Source organism: Lutra lutra, chromosome 4 (assembly GCF_902655055.1).
Source record: "Lutra lutra chromosome 4, mLutLut1.2, whole genome shotgun sequence".
Lineage (NCBI taxonomy): Eukaryota > Metazoa > Chordata > Mammalia > Carnivora > Mustelidae > Lutra > Lutra lutra.
The window spans coordinates 116,870,365-116,897,639 of NC_062281.1; the positions used below are offsets into that span (position 1 = coordinate 116,870,365).

Genomic DNA, 27,275 nt, shown 5'->3' on the forward strand with positions numbered 1-27,275 from the left:
CTCTCTGCCTACTTGTGATCTCTGTCAAATAAATAAATAAAATCTTAAAAAAGAAAGAAAGAAAGAAAGATATCAACTAATGAATACAGTTATAGGCAATCTGCCAACAGAGTTGTTCATCAGATACTTTAAGGTAATAATTTATAATAACTCAACTCAATATAAATAGCAGTTAGGGCTAAAGAAATAAAAGCAATTTTAGGCTGAATTTCAGCAATATGGCTTTCATAACAAGATATTTGTAATAGTGCTGATGTGTTCCATCCTAGTCAGACCACATCTGGACAACTATGCTCTAGACTAAAAATAATGTCTAGTGAAAATAAGCAGTATAGGTCCAGAAAAATGTATACAGAATTGAAAAATGACTAGAAACCATGACAGATTAAGAAACACTTGAAAGGGGCGCCTGGGTGGCTCAGTGGGTTAAAGCCTCTGCCTTCGGCTCAGGTCATGATCCCAGGGCCCTGGGATCGAGCCCCGCATCAGGCTCTCTGCTCAGTGGGAAGCCTGCCTCCTCCTCCTCTCTCTCTCTCTCTGCCTACTTGTGATCTCTGTCAAATAAATAAAATCTTTAAAAAAAAAAAAAAAGAAACACTTGAAGGAATGAGGGGCTGCTTAGCATGGAAAAAAAAGACTCAGAAGATACAACTATCTTCAAACAATATGAGAGTCAATTAGAAAAAATAGAGCAGTCCTGTCCTATGTGGCTACAAAGACAACAATAGAATCAATCACTAAGAGGGCAGAGGGGAAGATTAATCTCATCATGGGCTAGAACTAATACGTAATGGTTGCCTCCTAGTGGTACTTCTTCATCAAATGAGCAGATTCAAGTAAATACTAGAAGTCACCTATCAAGGAATCCTATTTCAAAAAGAACTGCTATAATACACAGTGGAGTAAAGATAATAGTTAAGTTCCCTTCTAATTCTAAAATTATGATTCAAAATTATGTAACAAGGAGCACTTGGGTGGCTTAGTATATTGAGCCTCTGACTCTCGGTTTCAGCTCATGTCATGATCTCATGGGTCTGGGATCGAGCCCCTAGGGGGCTTCGCACTCAGTGAGGGAGTCTGCTTGAAGATTCTCTCCCTCTGCTCCCCCACCATGCTCACACATGGGCTCTTTTCTATCTCTAAAATAAATAAATAAAACTTCAAAATTATGTAACAAAATAAATAAAATAAATACATGAAATCCCAAAGAGACAAGTACTTAAAATTTTACCTCATTGTTCTGTAATGGTGGTTTTCCATTTTTCTTACTGTAGAGAAAAGAAAAGAGAGCTTTATTTGCAAACTGTTCCCATCATAAAAATTATTTTAAGATATCAGAAGAATACACCAAATTCTCCAAGTGAATTCCTTCTTTTTCACATCATACAGAGATAGAATATATTAAATATAGGGCACCTGGGTGGCTCAGTCAGTTAGGCATCTGCCTTCAGCTCAGGTCATGATCCTGGGTCCTGGGATTGAGTCAGGCATTGGGCTACCTGCTCAGGAATGTGCTTCTTCCTCTGCCCCTCCCCCCACTCATGCTCACTCGCTCGCTCTCTCTCCCCCAAAAATAAGTAAAATCTTAAAAAAAAGAATATATTAAATAAAATAATCCACTTGTCCCTTACTCAATATTATTTATAGAAAGTGCCTAATAAATATTAACTACTACTATATCAAAGCATCAAATTAGTAATTTTTAATACACATACACTCATTTTACAAATTTCCCCATGGAGAGGTGGAGTCTATTTCTCTATCTTTGAATCAAGGTTTGGCCATGTGAACTGCTTCAGTCAATGGGATATAGCAAACTGATACAAGCAAGGGCTTGAAAAATGTGCATTGGGCCTTCTCTCTCTTGCTGCTGGGACTCTTCTCCTAGCCATGTGAGCAATCCCAGGTTAGTAGCCTAAAGCAGGGAAGACCATGTGTCATTCCACATTACAAATTTAAAAACTGGCTTGGTTAGTGGTATGGTTCATGCTACTCAAAGTGATAACACACTACTGTAGCACCCTATGCTTCTATACAACATTGATATCATTTTAAATCTCCTGTTTGATTGATATTTCCTCCCAGTAAGTCAGTTTCATGAGATCAGGAGCTATTGTAAGTTGGTCTCTCCAAAATAAACATGAGGTAGTACCTGGGATACAAAATGTTTACTGGGGACCAACACCTATGAAATGAAGACAAGGAAAGCTAAAACTGTGAAGCAGGCCCAGTAAAATTTCAATCAGGCAGGAAGTCCTATAGCAAGTATTGTCCATCAGAGTAGTCTGTGAAAGGCTGAAACAGCCAGATCTTTTTATCTTTATCTTGCTCAGTCTACAAACCCATGCTGCTCCAGGGAGGTCATGAGCTCAGGGAAGGTGGCTCTGCAGCTAAGGCAGACCTTAAGGTGTGTCCAGAAAGGGTTACTTGGTGATCCAACTCCTTTCAGCTGGACGTAGGCCCTTCTCTGAAGGAGAATCTAGGTAGCACAGCTTCACGTCTACTCTTGGGGGCATATATTATTCAACCCTCTATGTTCAACACTTAGTTGAGCTCCAACAATCTGTAGAATGAACACTTCCAGTAATAAGATACCAGGGTCACTGAAAAAGGATAGAAAGCCAAACTTAATTACAATTCAGTAGATGCTCTTATTCTAAGAGTGCTTGGGTTTATTATTTTTTTTCTATTTTTAACTGCATTACAGGATTATTTATCTGTTTTAAAGTTTTTATGAGGTTGTAAAACTGTTTCAGAAAATTCCTTTATATATATTCAGGCATGTGCAGTTAATTATGAGCCCCTTTAATAAGGATTTCTGAATTCCTCTTTTTAAAGAATTCTTTAATGTTTTCCATGGATGTTCTCAACACTGAAGACATTAACTATATAAATATATATAGATCCTTTAGGATAAATTAGAACAGTATGCTAGAATCCTAATTATTGGGTTACATTTTTTTCACTGGAAATGTCATGCTAAAGACTGGAGAGAAGTTAATTTACTTCCCAAAACATGATCTACTAGTAAGTAGATTCAATTCTAACAAATATTCAGTATTTTTTTATCCTATGAAACTAAAAAAGCCTTGAAACAAACAAGACATGTCTTCTACTCTTGTGTATTCCTTCTGGCTACCAAAAAGATCAATTTATCAGCTAAATACATTAAAATAAAGGTATTCAACATGTTCAAAGTGTATTGTTGATTCGCACACTAATGGCAAGGTCATCTGTAATATCTACAACAATCATTACTCATCAGTTTTCTTGTTACACTTCAGGGTATAACAAAATTCATTTAAGGATAATACATATATTACATGTTAAATAAAATTTTTATAAAAAGAACTATATTTTCCCAAACAAAAAAAAATTAGTAAGGAAAGTAGCACTGTTTTATATTTTGGAAAGTCTCATTAATGTCTGACTTAATAGAAGAAAACTGGGTTTTTTTATGAGAGTCTGAATTCTTTTTAATTATTGTGATAGAGATATGTAGTTGTAAAACAGGAGTATTTTCATAACTGTGGATATTCTTCCTTGATACTATAATGTCACAATGCAGTCTGAAACCCTATCAATGAACTTTGTATCTTATACAATAAAATCCATTGTTCTGTATTATATCACACTTCCAATTAATCTTTTGCCCACACAAAATTTTGTAATACACATTAGTCTGTTGGAAAATAATGATTCAGGATGCCTAGGTGGCTCAGTCAGTTAAGTGTCTGCATTCTGCTCAGGTCATGATCCCAGGATCCTGAGACTGAGTCCCACATCAAGCTCCCTGCTCAGCAGGGGTCTGCTTCTCCCCCTGCCTGCCACTCCCCTGCTTGTGCGCTCTTTGACAAATAAATAGATAAAAATCTTTAAAAAAAAAAGGAAAATAATGATTCACTGAGTTGTATAGTAGACTTTCCAAATGTAATATATTTTACTATGCAGTATTTTTTAGAATTACATTTGTCAATACTCCCACCTAGATCATGAGGAAACTCTTAACCATGGGGAAGCTATCAAGCTCATGGTAGCAGAGACAACTTTTCCAAATTTTAATTATCACTTAAAAGCTTAAATTGTAACATCAGCAACAAACACTACTGTTTTTCCTCAAGGGCACTACAAGAGAATGTCTGCAATATTCAAGGCCAAATAACTACAGTGATTTAGTCATTCTTCCTAGTAAAAATGATGTTCCACAAAAAAGAATAAATAAAATAAAGTAAAAGGCTAGTTTCACTCAGAATTCAAACAACTACAAGTGCATACCCTCAAGACAACCTCTGCATTTTGGTATAATGCAAGAAGTGCTTTGTGCCAGCTTCTTTTTCTTTGGCAAACACATTATTTAAAAAAGACAAGACTAATAACCAACTATTTATTAAAAGTATAGGATGGGAGGAATTTACCCAAGAAATGGAAGATCAGGTTAACATTTGAAAATCAATCCATAATTCACCCATATTAACAGTCTTAAAAAAAACCGTATGATCATATCAGTAGATATACAGGAAAGGCTTTGACAAAATCTAACACCAATTCATCATAAAAACTCTTACCAAACAAGGAATAAAAAGAACTTCCTCAATCTGATAAAGGACATTAATAAAAACCTATAGCTATGGAGCACCTGGGTGGCTTAGCTGGTTAAGCATCTGCCATTGGATCAGGTCATGATCTCAGAGTCTTGGGACTGAGCCCCCATCAGGCTCCCTGCTCTCCCTCTGCACCCATCCCCTACTTGAGCCCACACTCTTGCTCTCAAATAATCTTAAGGAAAAAAAAAAAAAAAAAAAACCCAACAGCTATCATTGTATTTATTAATGAAAGTCTAAGTCTCTGTGATCCAGAATATGACAAAGATAGCAACTCTCACTACTTCTATTCAATACTGTTATTGGAAAACACCGTGCAAAAAGGTAAGAAAAATAAAAGGCAAACAGAATTGAAAGGACAAAGTAAAACTATCTTTATTGAAAATTCTATAAACATCTATATAGAAAATCCTAAGGCAGCTATCTATAAAAAAGCTAAGCAAGTTCAGCCAGGTTCTAGGATACAATATACAAATATCAATTGTATTTCTACATATAGGAAAAGAATAATTGGAAATTAGAATTTTATGCATATCATTTACAAAAGCACCCAAAATAGTAATCATTTCACAATAAACTTGGAAAGAAAAAGAAGATGTGTAAGACCTATATGCTGAAAACTATAATACATTGCAGAGAAATCACTGATGATTAAATAGAGAGATATAACATGTTCACAGAACAGAAGACTCAATATTGTTTAACATGTCAATTCTTCCCAAATTGATTTAGAAATTCAATGGAATCCCAATCAAAATCCCATCAGGCTTTTTTGCAGAGTAACAAGGTTATTTTAAAATTCATTTATAATTGCAAAGGACCTAGAATAATCCATACCTTTTGGGAAAAAACGAAGTCTAAAGAATTGTATCTCATTTCAAGGCTTATTATAAAGCTACAATAAACAAGAGTGTATGATACTAGAGTACAAATATAGATGAAAGGAATAGAAGAGTTCAGAAACAGACCCACACATACACAGCTAACTCATTTAAGGCAAAGGTGCTAAGGCAATTCAATGGGCAGAGAATAATCTTTTTAGCAAATAGTACCAGATCAAGTGGGTGTGATACGTAAAAAAAAATTAACCTCAACACTTGCTGCACACCATATACAAAAAAAATTGATTTGAAGTGGAATACAAACCTAAATGTAAGAGCTAAAACTATGAGAAAAAAGGAAACAGAAAAAAAAAAACTGTAATCTTGAGTTAAACAAACATTTGTTAAATTGGACTCACAGTATAAGCTGCACCAAAAAAAAAAAAAAAAATCGGGAAGCCTGGGTGGCTCAGTTGGTTAAGCCACTGCCTTCAGCTCAGGTCATGATCCTGGAGTTCTGGGATCGAGTCCCACATCAGGCTCCCAGCTCCTTGGGGAGTCTGCTTCTCCATTCTCATGCTCTCTCTCCCTCTCAAATAAATAAATAAAATCTTTAAAAAAAAAAATCAACAAACTGGACTTCATCAAAATTTTGCTCTTTAAAATACTATTAAGAAAATATCTGTAAAACATACAAGAAAAACCTTATATTCAGAATACATAAAAAACTCTTAGAGTGGACTAAGACAATTCATTTGAAGATTTAAATAGACACTGTGTCAAAGAACATGTATGGATGGAAAATAAACACATGAAAATGCTCAAATGTTCCCTTTTAAGACCACAGTGAGAAACCACTGCATACATCCACTAGAATGGCTCAGATTAAAAAGACAGATCACACCAAGAGTTACCAAGGATGTGGAACACCTGGAATCTTCCATACCGCTAACGGGAATATAAAAGGATACAAAAACACTTTGGAAAACAGTGGCAAGTTTCCTAAAAAGTTAAACATACATCTACCATACAATCCAGCCATTCCACTACTAAGTATCTACTCAAGGGACATGAAAGCATATGTCCATATACGAACTCTACACAAATATTCATAGCAGCTTTATTTTTTTAATTTTTTTTTATTAACATATAATGTATTATTAGCCCCAGGGGTACAGGTCTGTGAATCGCCAGGTTTATACACTTCACAGCACTCACCATAGCCCATTCCTTCCCCAATGTCCATAACCCCACCATCCTCTCCCTCCCCCCACCCCCGGCAATCCTCAGTTTGTTTTGTGAGATTAAGAGTCTCTTATGGTTTGTCTCCCTCCTGATCCCAACTTGTTTCATTTATTCTTCTCCTACCCCCAAACCCCCAACGTTGCCTCTCAACTTCCTCATATCAGGGAGATCATATATGATAATTGTCTTTCTCTGACTGACTTATTTCGCTAAGCATAATACCCTCTAGTCGGGCGCCTGGGTGGCTCAGTGGGTTAAGCCGCTGCCTTCGGCTCAGGTCATGATCTCAGGGTCCTGGGATCGAGTCCCGCATCGGGCTCTCTGCTCAGCAGGGAGCCTGCTTCCCTTCTTCTCTCTCTGCCTGCCTCTCTGCCTACTTGTGATTTCACTCTCTCAAATAAAAAAAAAATAAAATCTTTAAAAAAATAATAATAATAATAATAATACCCTCTAGTTCCATCCACGCCATTGTAAATGGCAAGATTTCATTTCTTTTGATGGCTGCATAGTATTCCATTGTGTATATATATACCACCTCTTCTTTATCCATTCATTTGTTGATAGACATCTAGGTTCTTTCCATAGTTTGGCTATTGTGGACATTGCTGCTATAAACATTCGGGTGCACGTGCCCCTTCGGATCATTACATTTGTATATTTAGGGTAGAGTATATTTGTATATTTAGGGTAGAGTAGCTCTATTTTCAACTTTTTGAGGAACCTTCCTGCTCTTTTCCAGAGTGGCTGCACCACCTTGCATTCCCACCAACAGTGTAGGAGGGTTCCCCTTTCTCCGCATCCTTGCCAGCATCTGTCATTTCTTGACTTGTTAATTTTAGCCATTTTGACTGGTGTGAGGTGTTATCTCATTGTGATTTTGATTTGTATTTCCCTGATGCCGAGTGATGTGGAGCACTTTTTCATGTGTCTGTTGGCCATCTGGATGTCTTCTTTGCAGAAATGTCTGTTCATGTCCTCTGCCCAATTCTTGATTGGATTATTTGTTCTTTGGGTGTTGAGTTTGATAAGTTCTTTATAGATTTTGGATACTAGCCCTTTATCTGATATGTCCTTTGCAAATATCTTCTCCCATTCTGTCAGTTGTCTTTTGGTTTTGTTAGCTTTTTGTTTGTTTGTTTGTTTTGGTTTTTTTTGCCGTGCAAAAGCTTTTGATCTTGATGAAGTCCCAATAGTTCATTTTTGCCCTCACTTCCTTTGCCTTTGGCGATGTTTCTAGGAAGAAGTTGCTGCGGCTGAGATCGAAGAGGTTGCTGCCTGTGTTCTCCTCAAAGATTTTGATGGATTCCTTTCTCACACTGAGGTCCTTCATCCATTTTGAGTCTATTTTCGTGTGTGGTAAAAGGAGCAGCTTTATTTTTAATAGTCAAAGCCTGGAAACAATCCAAATGTCCACCAACAACAATGGATTATAAAATTGTGGTATGTCCATAAAATGTACTCAACAATTAAAAAAAAAAACTGATAAACCCAACGTGGATGAATCTCAAAAGCATTATTCTGACTGAAAGTAGCTAGACAAAACCATGTATAGTACACTATTCCACTTATGAAATTCGAGAGGAACCAAAACTAACCTGTAGTTACAGAAAGTAGAACAGTAGTTCAAGCAAGGAGCAGGGAGAGGACTGACTAGAAGGGGCCACAAGGGAACTTCGGGGTGATAAAATGTTCGTTATCTTGATTGTAGTAATTGTTTCACAGGTGTTACATGTCAAAACTCACCATGTTGTGTACTTTAAATATCAGCAGTTTACTGTATATCACTAATGTTTCAACAACCTAGGAAAGACTTTTTCCTAAGAACATAATAGAATAGTGCTTTGTTAGTTCCTTATTTTTGGGAGAAGTGAGGGATAGGGAGATGAGTTAACTCTTCCTTAGTATTGCCAGCAAAACGTAAAATTAATAGGCAGAGATTTCCCCTAAAGATGGGAGGAGGCAATGATAAGACTAAGAAAAAGAAATTGTCAAAAATTAAAATAGAGAAGTTTTTAGATAAGAGATTTCAGACAAAGTGAAAAAGGAAGAACACTGGAAACTGTAACCAGAATTTAATTAACTGGAAATTAAATTTAATTAACCAGCACAGTAATTTTGACACTAACACTTTTCTCATCTAGCTCATTCTAAGTAAACGAGTCCAGTATATCCTAGACTTAGTAGTAGAGTAAGTAAGTACTACTCTAAGTAGTAGAGTAATGTATGAACGTCTTCTGAAGGGGAAAAAAAAAAATCTTACAGATACTGCTATTGCCTTAAAGTGGTGCTTCCTTAAATATGTATAAGCATGAAATTAAGCATATATAACACTTTTTTTAACAGTTCTTCTACACATTTATCATTTAAAAAACAAGCAAAAGTTCTAGGCCAATAAAAATGGAATCAACACTCATTTAAAGTGATAGGGGAAATAACACAGCTACACCAGTGCTGGGACAAAAGAATAGAAAGAATTATCTATTCCAGTTGATGGCTAAGATTTTTTTATAATCATTATTTTTCTTTTGTAAATAATCAATTGGTTTTAAATCATTGCTTCAGGGGCGCCTAGGTGGCTCAATGGGTTAAGCCTCTGCCTTCAGCTCAGGTCATGATCTCAGGGTCCTGGGACAGAGCCCCGCATCGGGCTCTCTGCTCAGCGGGGAGCATGCTTCCCCCTCTCTGCCTGCTGCTCTACCTACTTGTGAACTCTGTCTCTGTCAAATAAATAAAATTACAATAAATAAATAAATAAATAAATAAATCACTGCTTCATTAATGTTGATGAGATAATCAATTTATTAGTATATTCCAAAACAAAATTATGTCTGAATTCACTTTTCCACCCCCAATTTGTTCTTCCATCTTCTCATACTGAACCTGGGCCTTAACTCAGTGAATGTACCTTCATCTATAAAACCATCTGAACCAGAAACTTAGGAATTATTCTTAGGTATTTTCCCTTTCTCATACTCTTTATACCCAATTGCTCTCTATGCTCTTCTTTTCTCTATTGCCAGAACTTCAATTCAAGCCATCAAAATTTCTCATATATACTACCATAACTATTCCACAAGACACAAGAAAACTGCCAGAAATGACAGGGTGAGAGAGGAGATCAGAACAATACAGGTTTGAACTGTGCGGGTCCACTTATTCACAGATTTTTTACAGTATAGGACTGTAAACGTATTTTCCTTATGATTTTCTGATTAATCATTTCTTTTCTCTAGTGTACCTTACTGAAAGAATACAGTACATAAGACACATAACACAGTAAGTGTTAATGTTTATATTATCAGTAAGGCTTCTGGTCAGTTTTATAGTAGGATATTAGTTGTTAAATTTGGGGAGAGTCCAAAGTTATACAGACTGTCAACTGTTCAGGGATTCAGTGTCCCTAATCCCTACATTATTCAAGGTTCAACTGAACACGGAAATGAGTGGAGAAGAGCACAGACTTTAAGAACTGTGTAAGGATAGAGGAGGTATTAGAAACCATCAGCTCCAAACTAATGCCATGAAAGGCACAGATCATTTTCCTCAGGTTTCACAAATAATTTACACTGAGCGATTAGAGGACACAGATTCCATTAACTACAAAAAGAATAACAGTAGTAAAAGCATTTAAGAGAAATAATAATTGGACTCATTGTAAACTTTTTCAATTTTAAGTCCCAGTTAGATAACTATATGGAATCGTCCAGGAGACAATTTTCTAAAAGTTTTGATTTGAAGTACAAGAGTAGAGATACTGATCTGAAAGGCACTAACATGACAATGATGGTGGACATACAATGACATAACTCATTTGAGAAACAAAACCATAGCATCTGAAATGTGAGTCTTCCACCTGTTCATCAAAATGCTGTACTAAAATTTTCAGAATTTACTCTCAAGGAACTTCGTTTAAGTTGTTCCCTGAATATTGTTCCCGGGCTTTGTAAGAAGCAAACTTTCCTCTTTAAAAAAAAAGTATGTTTACTATAAGCCTCAAAATTATTCCCAGGCCGAATTTTAAATAAAATACCCAGACCAAAATAAAAAATAACCAAGCACACAGCAAACTAGACTCCATAAACAGGAACCAGCAGAAATTAAAGAAAACAGAAGGAGACCTAAGAAGATTTCGGATGTTGGATTTTCCAAACACATCCTATAAGACAATGCAGAATGTATTTAAAGAAATAAATACACAAAATAAAACAAAGTTACCTACCAAAACAAGGAAATTATTTTAAAAAAGAGAGAGAGAGACCTAAGAGAACCAAACAGATTTTGTTTTGTTTTGTTTTGTTTTTTTAAAGACAGAAGCGGGGAGGGGCAGAGGGGAAAAAAACAAACAAACAAACAAAAAACCTTAAGGAGGCTCCATGCCCAGCACAAGGCTCTATCTCAAACCCCGAGATCATGACCCGAGCTGAGATCAACAGCTGAGATCAAGAGTCCGCACTTAACGGACGGAGCTATCCTGGTGCCCCAGAGCCAAATGTAATTTTAAAAAAATACCAGATACAACAAGTGAACTTAAATATTTAATAGTTTTAGTAGATTTCACACAGCCAAAGAGACAACTAATAATCTAGGAGCTAAATCAGAATTTGCTATCCAGAGTGTAGCAAAAAGTAAACAATATGGAAACAAAGAAATAAGAAAATGCTCACTTCATCAACAATGTTCTAAAATTGTAATTATACAGAAATCAGCAGGTCACCCCCAGAAGGATGAAACACAAATCTATTAAGTGTTTTTTAAAAAAAAGGTAAGAGACAGTTGTTAAAATGAGACCATCTTAGTTGGTGTCCAGGAAGAATAAAGAGAACAAGGCATAGATAATGGCTGAGAATATTACAAAATGGAAGAGACAACAATCCACAAAGTAAAAAAGGCCTAGTGAGTCCTAAGCAGGATAGATTTAAAAATCCACCCCTCACCAAATCAGAATGAGTTCCAGAAAAATTAAAGATAAAGATAAATCCTTAAAAGCAGCTACAGAAAAAAAAGACACACTACCTTCAAAGGAGCAACAGTTACAAACTGATAGCTCACTTCTCGGTGTCAGTAATGGAAACCAGAAGATGGCAGAATCAAATATTCAATGGGCAAAGAAAATCATTGCCAATCAAGAATTAAATGTTCAGGAGAAAAAAACCACTTTCATGAATGAAGGCAAATACAGACATTATCCGACAAAACGGAGAAAGTTCATTATCAGTAGATTTGTAACTAAAGGTCATATTGGTGGTAGCTGGGAGGGTGATACCAGCTGGAAGGTTCAGGTTGCAAAAATGAATGAAGAGTAACCAAAGTAGTAAATATATAGTTAACTCTAAATGAATATTAGATAAAACAATAATAATGTCTTTTAGTACTTAGAAAACAAACAAACCTGGGTGCCTGGGTGGTTGAGCAACTGGCCTGGGCTCAGGTCATGCTCCTGGAGTCCCAGAATCAAGTCCACATCAGGTTTCCTGCTCACTGGGGAGTCTGCTTCTCCCTCTGACCCTCCCCGCCTCATGCTGTTTCTCTCTCATTCTATCAAATAAATAAATAAAATCTAAAAAAAAAAACCAAAACTTTAAAAATATACACACACATATGTATTTATAATATATAATAATAAAATATAAATATAAATACATATAAATCAGGAGTAAACTAACCAGAGCCACTGCTCTTAAAGTCATTTTACTGCTTAAGAGGGGGATGAAGTATTACTGATTAATGTTTAGACTTAAAAATTTTAACACATGTTAAGATCTCTAGGGTAACCAGTAAAAGGAACATAAAGTAAATAATTTCCAAACTACTAGAAGGGATAAAAATAATGAAAAAAATAATTACAAAGCAATTTTGCTGTTTAATCAATAACAAAAAGAAAAAATTTACAAGAAAAATTCCCAAATGTTTAGAAATTATGGTAAATTAAATATGAAACAAATCCTTTGTGTTTCTCTTAAAAAGAAGGAATCTACTTTCTCATTCCTGAATCTGGGCCAAGCTTGTAACTTGCTCTTACCAACAGAACGTGGCAGAAACCTTTTGCTTTTATTTTGGCCCCTTGGAATGCTGACCTGAGACTACAAATGAGGAAAGTGGTATAGTTTACTAGATGATAAAAAGTCACTTAGATGAGAACCAAGGCACCCCAGCCACTAACTAGTACCATCAGCCAAATATGAGTGAAGCCTTCTTAAAACTTCCCCCATGTAGACAATCCTGTAGTTGAATGTAGCCTCAAGCAAACCCAGGACAAAACCAGCAAAGGAACCACCCAGCAACCCACAGAACTGAGGGGAGAAATAATTATTTTAAGCTATTAAATTTTGAGGTGGTTTGTTATCCAACAATAGATAACTGACATATATAAAGAGATAAACTTTATCTCGTAAAAAGTCATGGGTCAACGAAAAAATTTTTGAAATGTATGATATACACATCAAATGATATGTTTAAAATGGTATAGTCTATATATCAAAAAAAACTGTGTGCTGCCGCTAAAGCATTGCTTAGCGAGAACTTTATCACCTCAAATGCATACTTCAGAAAAGAAAGGCTGGAAATTCATATCACTCTCAGAACATTAGAAAAATAAAATTCAGCAAGGAAAGTGTAAAGAATAAAAGAATACAGAGGGAGGCAAAAAAAAAAGGAAATAAGAGACAGTAAAGAGAGGTAAAGCAAAACTGAAAGCTGGATATTTTTTAAAAAATCCACGTTTTTACACACTTATGGCTAGATCAATTTTTTTTTAAAAAAGGAAGGCAATCATACATTAATCTAAAGATTAAAAGTAATCCTCATCAAATCCCAACATGCTGATCCTAAAAATTATACAGAATAGTTGAAAGAGCTGATAACCAAGGCACATTTTATATTTTGTTGATAAGATCCACTGCATTCATAAAATAGGGTTCCTCCAAAGCATCTATAAAATAGAAAGCATTAAATCGGTAGTTACTTGTAGTAAATCAAGAGATTCATAATGACACTTAAGAACTCGCTGGTCACCTTCAGAGAATAAGAGGTAACTAATGGAGTATTCTAAAAATTGATAAAATTAAGAACAAATATCTATCCTACCTTTCCTAATTGAACTGTACCACTGGGTAACCAAATAGTAGATGAAGGGAAGTTCCTTTTTATGGAAGCATTCCACCTTATAAAGGAAGAATAACGAATTCAAATACCACCATTTTGTAAGCCCTAATAAATAAAAATTCACTGATTTATGCATTGAGCAACAGTGGCTGCTAAAAATCACAAAAAGAGAAAGAACCAGACACTACATATGTCTTCATAGAATATACCACATCAACACCTAGGAAGTATTCTTTTCCAAAAACATAAAAAACAAAATCTAAGCTTTGATCAAGCTTTTAGATCCAACTACTAATTTACAGGAAATACAGAGAATGAAGAAAAAGTATGCAATCAGCATAACCTAGATGGCAGAATCTGTATGGGTCAAAATAGCTGACTGCTTCAACAAACGTAAGAAAGAAAGGGGAAGGGGCGCCTGGGTGGCTCAGTGGGTTAAGCCTCTGCCTTCGGCTCGGGTCATGATCCCAGGGTTCTGGGATCGAGCCCCGAATCGGGCTCTCTGCTCAGCAGAGAGCCTGCTTCCTCCTCTTCCTCTGCCTCTCTGCCTACTTGTGATCTCTGCCTGTCAAATAAATAAATAATAAATAAAATAAATAAAATAAAATAAATAAATCTTTTTTTAAAAGATTAAAAAAAAAAGAAAGAAAGAAATGGGAAAGACGAATGGCAGCAGGACATGCAAATTAAGAGAAACAAATAAGAAAACACACATCTAAATTATACTGCTTAAGAATGCCCATTTGGGCAATAAAATTAGAAAAAAATGTAGAGATGCAAATACTATAGAAGTCAAGATAGCAGTTAATAACAAGGAAGAGGGATGGGCTCTGACTGGAAAGGGGAACATGGAAGACTTGTGGCGTGGCGGGCAAAGATTTATTTTTTGACCTGTGTAGTAGTTACAAGGGTGTTTATCTTAAAAATTAAAAAAGTCATTAGGTTATATATGTTTTTATGTAATTTCTTTCAGTTGTGGTATATATAATAAAAAGATATTTAAAATCTTAGAATATTTCACCATGACTCTAACATTTTAACAACATATTACCAAAAAATTTTAAAAATTAACTTTGTGTTTAACATAAAACTTTTTCTTAACCCCTGAATGATTGGTGACTGGTTTTTGAATTTAAGCCCATCTGAAGGATTTGATAAAAATATTTTATTCCGTCTTCTACCTTCCACATGGCTAATTCAAACAAACTTAAAAACTCTCATAAGCAGGTACCATTTTTACCCTTCTGATTCCGCAAATGAAAATAATAAAACAACTATCCCAAAAGACTGTTTGTGAAGAATAAATATAAAATACTTACAGTAATGCTTAAAATATGGTAAGTGCTCAATAAATAGTTCATAGTAAAACTTCCAGCTACATGTCCTTGGAGTCCCTTCTCAAATCGACTCCATTAACTCCATGCCTTTGCTCAAGCTGTTTTCCCCACCTAAAACACCTTCTACCCCTTAGCAAAATACTACAAATCTCTCAAAGTCAGGTTCAAATGGGAAGCCTCCCCAGATAACAACAATCAAATTAGCTGAATATGCTTTGATAACTTTATTTTCAATTCTGTACTTCATGCAATTAATTTAATGGCATTCATTCAGGTCTGCTAATTTAGCAAAAGGATTACAAAGGTGTGTTTTTTAAAAAAAAATGTTTAAGCACACTCAAGGCTTCAAACTCTCTTAATATGCACAATAACTCCCACTGAAGAGCATAACCATCAGCTATCAAAAGTATTTTATCCTTACATTTATAGATGGCGATATCATTGGCAGAGATGCCTAAAACAAGTGTTTTTTTTTTCCATAAAAAGAATGCACAATGAGAGCCATGTCCATAAGCAAGAGCCTGATATAAAGTTTTTTGTAGAAATAACTATAAATGCTTATGTGCCTGGGTGGCTCAGTCAGTTAAGCATCTGCCTTCAGCCCAGATCATGATCCCAGAGTCTCAGGACCCAGCCCCAGCTGGGTCTGACTTGCTGTTCAGTGGGGAGTCTGCTTCTCCCTCTTCCTCTGCTCCTCCCCCTACTTCTGTGCACTCTCACTCACTCTCTCTCTCTCAAATGTATAAAATCTTTAAAAAAAAAAAAAAAAAAAGGAACTACAAATGGCATTCTTAAACAACTCCGACATTTCATACAAATCATTCCAAAAGAAAGAACAATAAAGAAATACAATACCCATTTTTATAAAATTTAATTTGGCATATATAATTGTAAAGAAAACTACAAAGAGAGTATCATTCTTCTTCATAATTCCAGTTTGTATTGTACTATAACAGATTAGAAGGTGATGCTATTCATCAAGTCATGGATGAGACTGATGTTGATCCTAGGAAAAAAATTACAACTTATTTATGCAAATGGACAATATGGCACCAGTACTTGGAAGAAGCTGTAAATTCTATGAACAAGCACAAGTTCACCAAAAAGTCATGTTGGACCAAATTCATTTTCTTTTCTGAAGGGATCATGAAAATTCTTTAAACTTAGTTTACTATGCTACAAAGCATTTGATGATGGACTAAATCAGTTCTCCACCTTTTCCATGCAAAAGAAACAGATGCTACATACAGCTCTAGGGTCTTATCTTCACTGCTCCATGACCAGAAAAGAAAGACTCTTCCCAAGGTTGCCTGGGTGGTTCTGTCGGTTAAGCATCTGCCTTTGGCTCAGGTCATGGTCCCAGGGTCCTGGGACTGAGCACCATGTTGGGCTCCGTTCTCAGCAGGGGGCCTGCTTCTCTTTCTCCCTCTGCTGCTCCCCCTCCTTGTGCATGCTCGCTCTCTCTGTCAAATAAATACAAAAATCTGGGGGGAAAAAAAAAAAGAAAAGAAAAAGAAAGACCCTTCCTTACCAGCTCCAGCAGAAACATCTCAAAGGAGGACTCACACTGGCCCAATATGGATTTGATGCCTAAGTCCTATTGTCAGAATGCCAGGTCATTACCAGAAGGAAAGGTGTAAAAAAGTGTTAGTTAAGTTTGAAGATGAGAAATAATAACAACACCCCAAGGATGTCAAATAATAGAAAGGTTACAGAGTTATGTGTAAACAGATGTTCTATACTTGGCCCTGTCCAATAACTTAAATTTACTGGGAAAATACAAAGAATGAATACTAATTAAACATACAGGATCAAAAAAAAAAATTAGAGGAAGTAATACATCCAAAGATAAGCCTAAATATGTGCACCCAGGTTTAATTTTTTTTAAAAAGTCAAACACAAGAAGTTCAGGAGGGCAAATGAAGGGGAAATAACTGTGTAAGCTAAATCCAAGTGAAGAGTATAGATGGTCACAAAAGTAATAAATGTAACCTCATCTATTTTTTAAAAAGCTTAGGATCTACAAAGCAAGTAGTAAGCCATTCTACTGTGTGTCAGTCAACCACACTTAGAATAATAAATTTAGTTTTGGACTACTTCTTCAAGAGGTGGAGAAATAAAGAATATCATTCAGGAAGCAGCAAATGAAAAAATACAGAGGCCCTGAAGCCATGTCACATGAAAGTAAATACTTTCCAACTCCAAAAAAGGCTTCTTTAGGGAGATTTTCATGGGCACATGTGAGGAAATTTTTAGGAAGGCTTAATGGTTTTTGAGAACCTAATAGTGGCATGTTTGGCTGTCATTTTAGTTTTCTTTTCAGCAAGCACAAGGAACTAAAGCTATCTTCTATTTATTGAGCTTTGTTCCAGTGACTACTGAGTTAAGACAATTTCTGATTTAATCCTCAGACCACCGAGTTAAGTAAATACTATTATCCCTGCTTTGCTAGCGAGAATACTGAGGCTCAGAGGCTGAGTAAACTTTGTACAAGGTCACAGATCTAGCAAATAGCTGTACAGAAATTTGAACCCATGGGCACCTGGGTGGCTCAGTGGGTTAAGCCTCTGCCTTCAGCTCAGGTCATGATCTCAGGGTCCTGGGATCAAGGTCCACATCAGGCTCTCTGCTCAGCAGGGAGCCTGCTGTTCCCCCCCCATCCCGGCCTATCTCTATGTCTACTTGTGATCTCTCTCTGTCAAATAAACACATAAAAACTAAAAAAAAAAAAAAAAAAAAAAAAAAAATTGAACCCATATCTAACTCCAAAGACCATACCATGTTTTATAGTATGCCAAACCACCTCCATAATACAGATCAAGTTGCTGCATGTAAAAATGTGCATTCTTGCAAATTAAAATGTCATGACATTATTTTACACCTTTAAAGTAGTTAAAAAAAAATTCACCCTTTATTGATGAGAGAATTAAATTTGGACTCATTTCAGAGTATTCTACAGCACAACTCTTGAGAAGTAACAGGTGTAATTTGTGTAGCTCCACAATGTTCACACCTTTTCCATAAACACTAAGGAAAGTTCATTAGCTTTCATTCTATAACCCCATTTCTGGCAATCTATTCCAAGGAAATATTTCAGCAGAGACAGAAAAGTTCACCAGCAAAAAAATTTAGCATTATCTAGAAAAATTATAAAAGAAATCTAGATGCCCAAAATAAATTATGATATAGTCACACAAAGAATTATTTATGTATTTCTTTAAAGTACAGTTACAGGGGCACCTAAGTGGCTCAGTGGATTGAACATCTGCCTTCCGCTCAGGAGTCCTGGGATCCAACAAAGTAGCACACACAGCTCCCTGCTCAGCCAGGAGTCTGTTTCTGCCTTTCCCTCTGCCCCTCCCCCTTGCGTGCGAGGGCTCTTTCTCTCTCTCTTTCTCTCCCAAATAAATAAAATCTTTAAAGAAAAAAGTATAGTTATAAAGTCCATGTAGAAACATAGGGAAGATGTCTACACATTAAATGAAAATAGCAAAACAAGTACATTATAATTAAGTAAAAATGCATGCATATAAATGAGAAATAATAGGTAACAAAAATAAAATAATACATATGTTATAGTGATGACATTATGGATAATTTAATTTTTTTAATTATTTTTATTGTTTCCACTGTATTGTTAACTGTGAAAATGTTATAAAACAATAATGATACCATTTTTATAAATTTGTAAGACTTGTTTTATCCATGCATATATAAGGGACTCAGCTCCTAAACAGCTCATAATATCCTTAAGGAGACATTAACATTTGTAATAAGAAAAATTAGTTATTTAAAATAACAGTAACCACAGCCCTAAGAAAGGAGCATCTCAGAGTGAGAGTCAGTCAACAAACATTTCTGAGAGCCAACTACATGCCAGCCACAGTTCTAGCCACTGGGACTATAAAAATGAACAAAACAGACAAAAATTCCTGCCGTCATGGAACTTACTAGCAGCAGAGACATACAATAAGCAAGATAAATATGTAAAATAAATACCGCATTTGCTCATAAGGAAAATCCAGGAAATATGTTATTGTGCCAAAAACAGAGAAGTATAATTAATTAAACAGTCTGTACCCAGTTCCCGCCCAGCAGACCACAGACAGCTACAGAGTTCAGAGAACACTGCTTCTGGATCTGACCTCAATCAGTTGGTTTCAGTACACAGAAGCTTTTCCTGGCAAATTCTTTGAGGCCTTTTGCTTAACCATTCTCTTTATTCTGAGACCCAAATGGGGCCTTAACATCCACTCATCGTTCCTCCCATGGGTCTCCTGCATCTCCAGCCCCTCACCTGACTCATGCTTGTACTTTGCAAAACACTTCAGTGGGCCTGTGAAACTAAGCAAAAGGAAGCCAGCCTCTCCTAGAGCCTGATTCAAAAGGAGATCTCAGGAAGGAAACCTGAATTTGAAGTATGCAGGAAAGCTGTAAAGTTAGTGGAGAGAGAGTACAGGGAATAAAAGCTAGAGATATGAGAACATTCAAGAGGTACAGAAAAGATCTAGCAAGGGGCGCCTGGGTGGCTCAGTGGGTTAAGCCGCTGCCTTCGGCTCAGGTCATGATCCCAGGGTCCTGGGATCGAGTCCCGCATCGGGCTCGCTGCTCAGCGGGAAGCCCGCTTCCCTTCCTCTCTCTCTGCCTGCCTCTCTGCCTACTTGTGATCTCTCTCTGTCAAATAAATAAATAAAATCTTAAAAAAAAAAAAAAAAACTAGAAAAGATCTAGCAAAAGACCAGAGGGCTGAGGCTCAGCGAAAAATAGTCAACAAACTGCCAACAGTGGAAATGTCAAAGGAACTTATAAATAAAAGAATGTCTCCATTTTAAGCTGTTCACTTTATTGAGATATAATCGCTGCCACCATTCCCAAATTTTCGATAAAATTCTACTACAATTACCTGCTTTGCGCCTGATAATTTATAGGAATCAAGGCAGATACCAAAAAGATAGGCTCAAGAGACAAGACATTAAGTAGGATCTAAAATAGAGCAAACACTTTTGCACAAGGAAAGAAACTATCAACAAAACCAAAAGGCAACCTACTGAATGGGAGAAGATACTTACAAATGATATATCTAATAAGAGGCCAATATCCAAAGTATTAAAAAAAAAAAACCTTCTACTACTCAACACCAAAAAACCCACAAATACCCCAATTAAAAATGAGCAGAGGACCTAAATAAACATTTTTCCAAAGAAGACATACAGATGGCCAAGAGACACATGAAAAGATGATCAACATCACTAATCATCAGGGAAATGCAAATAAAAGTCACAAGATATCAACCTATACCTGTCAGAATGGCTAGTATCAAAAAGACAGGAAACAAGTGTTGGCATGGATGTGGAGAAAAGGGAACCCTCATGTACTGTTGGTAGGAATGTAAACTGGTACAGCCACTGTGGAAAACAGTATGGGGGTTCCTCAAAAAAATTTAAAAAAGAAGTACTATGTGATCCAGTAATTCCACTCCTGGGTGTTAACCCAAAGAAAACAAAAACACTAATTCAAAAAGATATATGCACCCTTATGTTTATTACAGGATTATTAACAATAGTGAAGATACAGATACAAACTGTATCTGGATAAAGATAAACTGGATAAAGATGTGATGTATACACACACACACACACATGCACACACACAATGGAATATTATTCAGCCATAAAAAAGAGATCTTGCCATTTGAAACAACATGGATGGACCCAGATGACAGTATGCTAAGTGAAATAAATCAGAGAAAGACAAACCTTATGATTTCACTTACATGTGGAATCCAAAAAAATACAAATTAACAAAAAGCAGAAACAGACTCATACATAAAGAGAACTGATGGTCAAAAGAGGGAAAGGAGCTGGGCAAAAAGGGTGAAGGGGAGTGGAAAGTACAGGTTTCCAGTTATAGAATGAATAAGTCACAGATAAAAGGCACAGCATGGGGAATATAGTCAATGGTACTGTAATAACATTTGTATGGTAGCTATACTTGTGATGAGTATAGCATAACTAATAAACTTAAAGAATCACTGTGTTATATACCTGCGACTAATATAACAGTATATGTCAACTATACTTCAATTTAAAATATTTATTTATATTAGGAACCCCTAGCTGGCTAAATTAGAAGAGTATATAACTCTTGATGTCCGGGTCATGAGTCCAAGCCCCACATTGGGTATAGAGATTACTTACAAATAAAATCTTTTAAAACAATAAATTGAAAAAAATTTAAAAATATATATATTAAATTTTTAAAAATAAATAAAATGAAACAGAGCAGAGGCAAAAAAAAAAAAAATGTTAAATAAGGTGTCACTAAGAAAAATACAAGCTCCCTGAAACACCTCAGAAATATTTGGAGGACAAAACTGTGTTCCCACCATCTACAGAGTGGGCTTTGAAAAGGATAAAGGATCACTCCATAAGCTGGGGGACTTGGCTACACCCTCATAGCTGAAAACTAGATCACACCCAGTCAAGCAATTAATAGATAAAACAAGAAAGGCACCTCAGCTTTTGACAACTGTGAAGCTGGAGAGATCCCAGCCAAGCTAAGGACATCAAATCTCACTGTCCTACCAGCCCACAGACCTTTTGCTCAGGCCCCTCAATAAAATGGTTTGATCAAATAAATAAATAAATAAAAATAAATAAATAAGGTACCTAAATTCATGCTTCAGAAAGTTAGAAAGGATCATTATTTAGATCATCCAGAGTTGTTAAATGATATTTCATGGAATGGAAGATGGTCACCTAACCCTTAAAGGATAAGAGCTGAAGAACAGATAACATAAGGAGAGAGATTCCAGGTTTGGTTAATATGCATAAAGCTCCAAAGCCTGGAATGAATGTGGCCTGTTCAGAGAACAGTGCAAAACTGCTCTGTTTGGAACAGAGCATACTGATTGGCAGGCAAAGGCATATAAGATCAGCCAGGTAAGGTGAGATCAGGTGAGGGAAGGCTCTGAAATTCAGGATGAGAAATCTGAACTTGACAAGATTCATGGGAAGGGAAAGAAACTGCTTTGTTCTGTTTTTGTTCTTCGTGTTTGGTTTAAGATTATAAAATACTACAGCAGTGCAGACTGGTCTCTTTGTCTGCCCTCTAAAACTGGCCCATAATTTCCTACTACCTCGCCCATGTGACATACTCTCAGATATACAACTATCGCCTCTATTACCTAAAGCCTCAACTCATGTTTGTACTGGTCCTACATCCAGAACTGCCAGACAATTACCCTTAACCTTAAAAGTTCTTCAACTAAAAAAAAAAAAAAAAAAAAAGTTATTCAACTATCCTACATAATTTGTTCACCTCATACAACACTTAGTGTCTATCCCGTGACATGTGCAAACTAGGAATTTATACTTGAGGCAGTGCATGACCTCAAGAAACTCACTCTGATATAGGCAGAAGACAGGAAAATAAACTAGTACAATACAGAGTGCTAACTAGTAGAGAAATGCTTAGCGTATCATGAGAGCAAAGGACAACAACATCAGATTGGAAATCAGGAAAAGACAGAAAACACCAAGAGAAAGTGCTAAATGGACTGAGTTTTGAAAGAAAATAAACACCAAAAGGTGGGGAAAAGTGTTGGGGGTGATAGTGATTATAATCAGACTGCAAAGGCTGAGCAAAGCCTATCATACTCAAGAGACTGTTACTCCGCAATGCTGGATGAGTATAGGAAGTAGTAAAGATCACGAACACAATTTTCTCGTGCTAAGAATTTTGTGTTTTAGAATAACCAAAAGACTCTAATGAAGGAATAACAAGATTATAATTGTGTTTCTTTTTTTTTTTTTTAAGATTTTATTTATTTATTTGACAGACAGAGATCACAAGTGGGCAGAAAGGCAGGCAGAGAGAGAGGGGGAAGCAGGCTCCCCGCTGAGCAGAGAGCCTGATGTGGGGCTCAATCCCAGGATCCTGAGACCATGACCTGAGCTGAAGGCAGACACTTTAACCCACTGAGCCACCCAGGCTCCCCTATAATTGTGTTTCTTTTTTTTTTTTTTTTTTTAAAGATTTTATTTATTTATTTGACAGAGAGAGATCACAAGTAGACAGAGAGGCAGGCAGAGAGAGAGAGAGAGAGGGAAGCAGGCTCCCCGCTGAGCAGAGAGCCCGATGCGGGACTCGATCCCAGGACCCTGAGATCATGACCTGAGCCGAAGGCAGCGGCTTAACCCACTGAGCCACCCAGGCGCCCTATAATTGTGTTTCTTAAAAAAAACAGCTCTGGTGGCAGTAAAAGATGGGCTGAAAGGGTACCACAAAACTTCCTCCTATCACAAAATGCAACAAAAATCTGATAAAGCTGCTATTAACACTCAATTTATCTGCAGTTATCCACCCCTACTCCTTTGCTAGGCTTAGCTCATATTTTTCATAAAGCCTTTCCGAACTCTTCCATAACACATTAATCTCTCCTTTCTCAGAACATCTAAGGCATGTCTGTCTGTACACTGCATTCCGTCACCACCTTACAATTTTAACTAATGTGTATTTAAATTTCTCCTCCCTAACAAGAATGTAAGCTCCCTATGAAAAGATGTCATATATTTTTTTGACTGTATGTGTGATACACACATACACACACACCAATCCACCCCACAGCACCTAGGGCAGTAATACAACATTTTAAAACAGATACTTCCTTTGAACTGCATAGATGGTCTCCTTTATCCATGAGCACAGATTCCACTATTCCCCATAAATAATAAAATAAAATGTGTGATTTTCAAATGTATGATTTAAAAATAAGGGGAAAAGTTAGTATATGGTAATGGGAAATGAACTCAGGGCAACTTTCTAGGAAGATGAAAATGTTCTAATTTATGATAGGAGTGGGTTACACTGTTGTATTGCATTTACTTAAAAAATGTATAACCAAGATTTATACTGTTTAATATATATAAATTTTCCTAAAAACCTGTAAAAATAAGGGGTAGGAGTAAGGGGTTATAGATGAAACATGAATGGCAAAATGTTGATGATATTTCTTCAGTAAAACATATAGATGGTTCATAATATTATTCCTCTTACTTTGAAAAAAACGCATTAACAAAACTAAAAAATAACTCAGAAAGTTAAATTAATTATTCTCCTAATGTTCGGTATAATGTGACATTATAACTTTTAAAGTGGTTTTACTAGCTCTAGAATTACCTAGTTGATTCTAAGAACTATCTTCTAAGACAAATGTTTTGTTAATAGCATAGATGAAAAAAGGCCAAGCAGCCATAGGTTCCTTAATTAAGCATCAGATAGGAAAATTAATTAGTCCTGTTACAAACAACACCCAAAAAGCCAATAAAATATAAAGTCAGAATTTTCTAATCTCCTAATCTTCAAACTGTGCGCTGAAGATAGCATTTGAAATATGTCCAAAAGTTTCTGGAAATACAACGACTACAAAAATAGACTCAACACCACTCTTGAATGTTTTAAAATAATTCAATTATTTTATCTTGGTAATTTAAACTTCGTGCTTATCTATTCTTTTATTTTCTTTTTTTTAAATTTTATTAACATATAATGCATTATTTGCCCCAGGGGTACAGGTCTGTGAATCGCCAGGTTTACACACTTCACAGCACTCACCATAGCACATACCCTCCCCAATGTCCATAACCCAGCCACCCTATTTACCCTCCTACATGCTTATCTACTCTTAATTTGCATTCTCCTCCCACAAAATATTTAATGTGGAAAATAAAGATCTTCCTTATTCATGCCAATGCACAAGGTTAACAATCTTTTGTTCAGTAAATTAGTTGTCTAACTTAATCCCTCAAAAAGTACTAAGTTTCTCAAAAAGATTTCCAAAGCATTTTACAATAAAATGTAAATGAAAAAACACTTAAAATTTAGTAAGACAGTTTCTATTAGACTGTTTTGCTATTTCCCAGGAGATGATATTTAAAACTTTCCTTACAATAATCTACAGCCTTATAAATCACTAGCTATCTAAACTGTGACTGGAACCAACATGAAGCGTTTCTGGGATGCTGATAGTGTTCTTACACAGTTGCAGTTCTGAGTGCTGATTACATGGATAAGTTCTATCTGTAAAAATTCTTCAAGCACTATACTTAATGTGTACTTTTCTATATTCCTATTATACATGTAATACTCTGATAAAACAAAGTAAACCACAGTTGTTAGAGCTGTCCTCAAATTCCCTACCTCATACTAAAACACCTGTTCTATGCACTGAAACATTTCTCTAATAAAAGGTAATACAAAGTTATCTTACAGCATTTGACATTTTCTGACATAGTCCCAGATAACAAATAACTTCCATTTGCAACTGGGAGCTCAGAAAGCACACAACAGAAAAAAAAAACAAAACAAAACAAACAAAAAAAAAAAACCTCTATGTTTTCCAGAAGAAATCATTTTAAAAGCTAACTGAATAGAAGAAAAGTGGATTGGCACTGTATTGTCTAGACAAAGATGTAAATCATTTTCAACTCTTAATCGAATTGAGAAAGGAAGAGAAAGACCACCGCTTCAGACCTTAGTAAGGTAAGGAAGACAGGAGGTTAATAGAATTTCATGAATGAAAGTCCGCTTGTTAGTGATTTAGTCCAAAGTCTACTATTCATCAGATATATTTCAAGCAAATCAAAAACAAGAGGCAACAGCACCTGCCCAGACAGTTGAATGAAATAAAATACATGAAAGCAGTATGCCAAGATTTAATATGGAATATCCAATGACTGGCAATGCTAGGAAGAAACCTTTCCTCATTCACTTGCTGAAGCCAAGTGTCTCCCAGAGAATAAAATATTATGTCTGTAATCCCACAACAGTAACTCAATTCTCTTTTCCTTCCTCTAATCTTATAATCGCCCAAAAGCTAAACATTAGATTCCCTCGAGGAGGAAGTGGAGTATAATCAAAAAGGATCTTGATCCTCAGCTAAATCACACTTTAACCTTCCACCTGAACAGCCAGGGGAGAGAACCTTGCCTTCCAAATTCAGCCTTTCGGGATGAAATGACCAGCTCCCACGGAACACCACCTTACAAAGCATTCTTACCCAAAAGACCCAGGGCAGTTCACATGTACCATCCTCACGACTTAGAACAGCAACTACTAGGGAATCGTGCCAAACCCCATCCAAGTGACTGAGGCAACAGTCTCCATCCTGGCGAGTCCAATCCTCAGCCTCAAATCACAAATACACATCCACAAAGCAAACCCACGGTCTTTCAGGAGATGAGATGACAAAACTAGAACGCACCCAGAAAGTTGATACAGGAGGTGGGCTGGAGGCGACAGCCTCGGGTCAGAAGCTCAGGGCTGCTAGCGGGCGCTGGGAAAAGATTCACGCTCTCGGAGTCAGAGTAGGGCGTAGGGAGCACTAGGGACGAGGCCTGGGGCAGGAGGTACAGGTTTCCTAGCGGGTGTGGCGGAGACAGACATTCCCAGGAGCAGAATGCTGGAAGCAGGGAACACTGGGGATGACTGCGCGAGAAAATCAGACACCTTGACATTAGAGCCTGGCAGCAGCCATGGCCCGCCCTCTCTACGCTTGACTCCTCCGGGCCAAGGGACCCGTCCGCCCGGCGCCAGGCTAGAAAAGAGCGCGTCGGGAGCGCCCGCTCGGGCCCGCGGAGGCAGCGCGGTCGAGGGCCTCCTTACCCGTGCAGGCCGAGGGCACGGCGCCTTTTGTGGAGCAGGCAGAGCAGCAGAAGCGCGGCCCCGGCCAGCGTGGAGTTCCGCGCCGTCAAGTACTTGCTGAAGGCCGCCATGGAATCACCTGAGCGAGCGAACCGGGAATGGGGCCGCGGCGGCGCCGACTACCCTTAATGCAGGAAGCGCGGGGCAGACTGGGAGGAGAAGAGCGAGCGGAGGGAGGGCGGTGCCGGCAGCGCAGGACCGCCCCCTGGCGCGCGCCGCCGTGTCGTCCGCGTGCCGTAGCCCACCACGGACTTCAGCTCCGCGGGAGCGCGCGCCAGCGCCACGGAGGCCGGAACAGTTCTGGGACGCTCTCTGCGCACGCGTGGACCCCCGCAGGGTCACCTGGATTGCCCGCGCGGAGACGTTGCTGATCTTTTCTCAGGCGCTCACTGGTTCTTCCGGGCCTGGTTGCTGTCCCTGCCTCACCCCTACTCCCACCTTCGTGCGCACACACCAACCCAAGCTTT

General features: G+C 37.1%; 1 protein-coding gene across 3 annotated transcripts in view; it reads right to left on the bottom strand.

Annotated features, from left to right (window-relative positions):
• ABCD3 (ATP binding cassette subfamily D member 3) overlaps positions 1–27,248 on the bottom strand; it is an 80,333-nt gene extending 53,085 nt beyond the window's left edge. Inside the window, exons 1-2 of one of the 3 annotated variants that reach the window (XM_047726222.1) lie at positions 26,770–27,248; positions 1,232–1,268 (exon numbers count right to left, since the gene is read on the bottom strand). In XM_047726222.1, coding sequence (XP_047582178.1) covers positions 1,232–1,268; positions 26,770–26,879 — 147 coding nt within the window. In that variant the 5' untranslated portion in view covers positions 26,880–27,248. Of the gene's footprint in view, positions 1–1,231; positions 1,269–26,769 lie in introns of those variants that run through there. The other 2 variants (XM_047726221.1, XM_047726224.1) reach the window with 2 other exon arrangements.
• Between the last annotated feature and the right edge of the window lie 27 nt (positions 27,249–27,275).